This window comes from Lagenorhynchus albirostris, chromosome 5 (assembly GCF_949774975.1).
Source record: "Lagenorhynchus albirostris chromosome 5, mLagAlb1.1, whole genome shotgun sequence".
NCBI classification, from domain to species: domain Eukaryota; kingdom Metazoa; phylum Chordata; class Mammalia; order Artiodactyla; family Delphinidae; genus Lagenorhynchus; species Lagenorhynchus albirostris.
Window position 1 is genome coordinate 131,723,421 of NC_083099.1, and position 5,752 is coordinate 131,729,172.

Sequence of the window (5,752 nt, forward strand, 5' to 3'; positions counted from 1 at the left end):
ACCATTACAGGTTGAAAGTGGTTGATGAGTACAAAAAACAAAACAAACAAACAAAAAATCATCATAAAATAAACAACCAGAACAAAAATATTTGTGCTAAATGAATTTGATTTATTGAGATGAACAGCAAAACCCCTTCCTACTCACAACTAATCGTAATGCATTGATGTTGATGTAGAAATTAATGATACATGGGCAGAGCAACCATAAGAGACAAACTGCCTGCTACACTAGTAAAAATTCAGGTATATTGGAAAAATATATCTTGCTTTAGCTGTAGATGAGTACCAGTTCAGCATTTTATGCCTGGGTGACTTGTTCAGCATCATCAAAGACCAGGATTTCACCAAGAAGTCAGCGAGAAGATGGAAGATGTATCTCTCAAGCATATCTGGAAGCAGGAAGACAGACTTTGTTTTCCAGGTTTTTCTGTGCACAGAGTAATGATCGAAGAGTCCTGTAGTCATCTGCAGCCATGGTCCATCAGTAAGTGCTGTAGCCAAAGCCAGAGCCAGAGCCCCATGGCCGGCAAAAGCTGCCACCATAACCATAGCCTAAGTTGCTAATGTTGCTACCACCAAAGCAGTAGCCCAGGGAGCTGTAGCCATTTCATCCATAACCGTAGTTCATGGGAGAGCCCAGGGGCATGACGCAGTTCAGGAGTGTGGCTCTGAAGGTCCTGTGGAAATCAGTTGCCTAGCAAGGATTACCTGGGAAGTAGCTTCCACAGCAGAAGTAATGAGTCATGGTGGCAGGAGTTGAGAAGGATTTGGATAGATTGCAAAGAGCAAGTTACCCAAGAATGAATGAAGTTCTTGTCCTGCACAGGGCCTTTTATACCTCAAGCTGGTGGGCATGACATGCTTGCCTAGACATCTTATGATAAATTTGCATAGATAATTCTATTATTGTTAATAAAATGCATATAAAGGAACCCACAGACTCACTGCCCACATTTTTGTTGGCTTTTCTATCTGCAAAGGAATGTGTCATATCTTCAAAGCCAGCGGCCATCCTTGACACACAATTGAATTCTTTTCATCGGTGTTCCATGGTTTAACCCATGTTCTGATTGCATCATGTGAGACTCTTTAAATCCTCTGATTATAAACTCCTCCCAATTGATATAGCTAAACTAAAAAAAGCTTTGGCAACCATGTAAACACTTCTACAGCTTCTTGAAATTCTCTCCATATGTCATTCAAAAGCATTGGTATACCAACTGTTTAATGGTTATGGAGGTTTTTTTGGAGTAAAGAACAATATTTGGAACTAGAGATGGTAGTTGCAAAACATTGTGATGTACTAAATACCACTGAATTGTTCACTTTAAAACTGGCTCATTTTATGTTATGTGAATTTCATCTCAATTATTTTTAATTTTTAAAGCATTGCTACAGAAATCCAGAAGAGCAAGTCTTTTTTACAGAGGCTGTAAGAACACTAAATAATAGGATAGCTACGGATAACGTAGTAGTAATTTTCATGTATTTCATTTATGAGCATTATCCTTGTTCACATGTCTTTTTTTTCCATGGAGAACATACAATCTTTGGTTGTAAGTCATCTTGAACATTGCCAAGCTGTCTTGTTGTGGAGTTGCCACACTGGGGTTGAGTGGAATGGTGCCCAATTTAAAGTCATGTTATACCATGCTTGGTTCTTATTGACTCCTAGTAAAACAAGCTTGGTTACCATGATCCATTATGAAATACCAGTTATATTTAAAAGTGCAGCACTTACTTCTGCTCCCATTTTGCAGAAGTATGTCCACTTTTCATGACAAAAGTAAACCAGAAAGAATTTGAGCTCAGCAAAGCTAAGTCTATTCCAATTCAAATGTTTAGGAAAGAATCATTTTTATACAGTCTAGTTTCTCTGAAAATAGATAAAGAAAACTTCCTGGATACCAACTCCTTTGTATATTCCCCCCTTAATGGATAACCATAGAGCCCAAAGGGCAAAATATTCCAGACATTTCTCTGTTAAAATTCCTCCTCCCTGAGGTTCTCTGACACAAGAACTTCCTACAGGTCATATTATTTAAGTTTGGACATGCTTTTTTTTTAATTCTAAAAACTGATTACGTTATGAGAGTTTATAGTTAGAGAGAATCAAAAAGATAAGGTCTATTTTCAAATTCAATTTTTAACAAAAGGAATGAATTAAAATAAGAGGCTGTATCCTCAAGAGTCCAAATTATATAAATTCTACATAAGCTAATCCAGAAAACTCAAAAATATGTGTAGGAGTCAGAGAGGGCAGAGGTGACTGCTCTCATTTAATTGTGACTGTTCAGTGGTTACTTGAAAATTTTTACTGCTGATTCTACCATGCAATGACTTCTGAACCTGTAATTTAGATCTACTGCCACCAGGTGGCAGTGGTATTTATTTCAGTTAGTCTGAACTACAGGACTGGAATTGGAGGGTTATCAAATGTAAACAGGCAGAAGAACGCCCTAAATAACTTGTTTGAAATTCAAATTTCCAGAGCTATCCTCTCCCTCTACCACCATGAGATCCTGGAAATCTGTATTTCTAATGAGTATCTCAGGTGATTCTGATGAATAAATCATCCTGATAAATTCTGGGCCAGTCTTTCATGAGATTTCAAGGACTCTGTCTTTGCTTGGCTGTGTGAAATTGCCCTGAGCTGCTTATTTCTCTTTGACAGGCATGCTCAGTGTCAGTCACAGGTGACCTATTCTCTGGGTGATAGAGATAATTAAAGAAAAAAACCTTAGTTTGTCTTTTCCATTCCCTTATGCTCTGTTTCTTTTCTCAGGTCACACCTGAATAGAAAGGGAAGTAACTACAGTGTGTCCAGGCATATTTTACCAGGAGGTAAAACCCACCTGAGCTGGCCTATGAATCACTTACCCCCAATTAAAAAAAAAAAACTATTTTGCTTGTTTTTTATTTTCCTATATCCTCTTAGACTTTCCCAGAGAAACTCCTTAGCCAAGTATTTGATTCCATATTTTTTATTTTAAATATTAGTAATAATAAATATACATGAAGGGCTCACTCTGTGCTAGGTTCTGTTCTAAACACTTTATGTATAATACTTGTTTATATATCTTACCATATACATTGTGTATATATGTATATTTTTATATATATATATTTATACATATATATATATATTAAGAGGACTTACTATGCACATTTTTGTTTTTTTGGTTGCACCACACAGCATGCAGAGTCTTAGTTCCCCAAAACAGGGATCGAACATGCACCCCCTGCAGTGGAAGTGTGGAGTCTTAACCACTGGACCACCAGGGAAGCCCTGCTATGCACTTCTCTAAGCACTTAACAAATGTTAATTCATTTAATGTTTGCAATGATCTTATACTATGGGTATTACAATTTTTCTAATAAGAAAACTGAGGCCAGAAAGTTTAAGTCACACAGTTAATAATCAGCAGAATCAAACTCCAAATCTAACCCATATAGCTCCAAAGCCATGTTCTTCCCAGTTTTTCTCTACTGCCTTTGATGTTAGTGATACTTTAAAGGGTTTCAGCTTATAAAGTGCCTCAGATCACTTTATGTTCTTGAACAGATCAAGGAAAGGCTAGTTTTTTCTGCCGTGACAAACAACCCAAAGTCTAGATGCTTGGAAGAATCAGAGGTTTATTTCCTGCTCACACTACACATCCCCTCAGGTTGGTGGGTGTCTTAGATGGATGACATTCTCATTCAAAGGCTTAAGCTGACAGTTGTCATCTAAAATATTACTAATAGGGGAAGGGCATGTGGCAAATCATACACTAGCTTCCAAAAACTTCCACCCAATGTTGTGCATCACTGCCACACTCTTCCCACTGCACAGCCCTACCTAACTTCACTGGCCATACCAGCAATGCTGTGTGCCCAGAGGAGGAAGTCCACGATGTTGCCCAGCAGCATTAATGACTCCCATGGAGACTTTATACTCATTACACAGACTACAATAATTTCTAAAACATAGTTTAGCAATGTTTCTAAACACACTTTCCAAAATTTAGATAATTAGATAAAAACAAATAAAAAGGGTTTTTTAAGACTTTACATAATATAATTTAAAATAGTTCTGATATTTTATGTTGTAAAACATATTTTTCTATGCAGTTCATTCACTATCAATCTGTACACGTTTATGGATTACTTGATAGTTTTCATTTTTTTCTTTCTCTTCTTTCCTCCACATCTGCCTAGTCACTATGTAATCTAATTGAGGGAAATGTTGCCATAAAAATTAGTTTTACACGGAATGGGAGAAAATATTTGCAAACTATGCAACTGACAAGGGGTTAATATCCAAAATGTGTAAATAGTTCATACAACTCAATATCAAAAAAGTAAACTACCCAATCAAAAAAATGGGCAGAAGACCTAAATAGACATTGCTCCAGTGAAGACATACAGATAGCCAACAGGCACATGAAAAGATGCTCAACATACCTGAGTATTTAATGGGTATCTTTATCAGACAATAATTAGGCTCTACAGTACAGCCCTTCAGCTCCTACAAGAATCATCTTTGTTTAGGCTCTAACCAGTGTCAAGTAGATATAAAATGATGGTGCTTGCCCATTCCCTCACAAGATATCTCTTACCTCACACCCAAAGGTTTCACCTCTAACATCTAAAAAAGACATTGACAAGCCTATGTGGTACCCATGTATGTATAGTCTGGAAGTGTGGGGAGTTAATGCTCTAAGGGGTGAACCTTTGTACAAGAGAGATGGGAGTCAATGGACTGTCCTGGATAGTTAGGCAATTTCTTGGGAAATGGTCCTATAGAATCAAGCACTTAGTTGTATTTAGCTGTAGTCAACTTAATAAAGCATCTTAATCTGAGGTGTCCACCCTTCCCTGTTTCACTTCCCTGCTCCCTAAGAAAGAAAATATACATCAGCCCTTCACCAGAAACTTTGATTTCTGAAGAAATTAGACCAAAACAACACCTCAAAAAAATTCCTTTAAATATAGCTTTGCTGAGATGCAACTCATATATGATAAATTTCACTCTTTTAAAGTGCACAGTTCAGTGATTTTTATAGCCTCAGAGCTGTACAACCATCACCACTATTCAATTTCAGAACAATTTCATCATCTCCAAAAGAAACTACAGGGACTTCCCTGGTGGCACAGTGATTGAGAGTCCGCCTGTCGATGCAGGGGACACAGCTTCGTGTCCCGGTCCGGGAAGATCCCACATGCTGCGGAGCAGCTGCTCCCGTGAGCCATGGCCGCTGAGCCTGTGCGTCCGGAGCCTGTGCTTCGCAACGGGAGAGGCCACAACAGTGAGAGGCCCGCGTACCGCAAAAAAAAAAAAAAAAAAAGAAAGTACATCATTAAAGTCTCTCCCCATTCACAACCACCAATCTAAGTTCTGTCTCTATGATTTTGCCTCTTTTGGACATTTCACATACATTTAATCCTACTACATGCAGCCTTTTGTGTCTGGCTTCTTTCTCTTAGTATAATGTCTTTAAGGTTCATCCATGTTGTAGCATGAATCAGTATTCATGCTGAATCATAAATCATTCTTTTTTATTGCCAAATAGCATTTCATTTTATGGATACACCATAGTTTTTTTAATCCATTCATCAATAGATGGACTTCTGGGTGTTTCCAATATTTGGCTATTATGATTAATGCTGCCATGAACATTTGTGTAAAAATGATTTTTAATATGTCAAAACTTGAGCTCCTAATTTTCTCCCACATACCTATTCCTCCCCTAGCCTTTCCCATCTTA

The 5,752-nt window shown here is 37.7% G+C and overlaps 1 protein-coding gene across 1 annotated transcript; it reads right to left on the minus strand.

Annotated features, from left to right (window-relative positions):
- Positions 1 to 483: 483 nt before the first annotated feature.
- On the minus strand, positions 484 to 747 carry LOC132520702 (keratin-associated protein 7-1). The gene is given in 1 exon segment (XM_060149430.1): positions 484 to 747. A coding segment is annotated over 1 exon segment (264 nt).
- Positions 748 to 5,752: the final 5,005 nt, after the last annotated feature.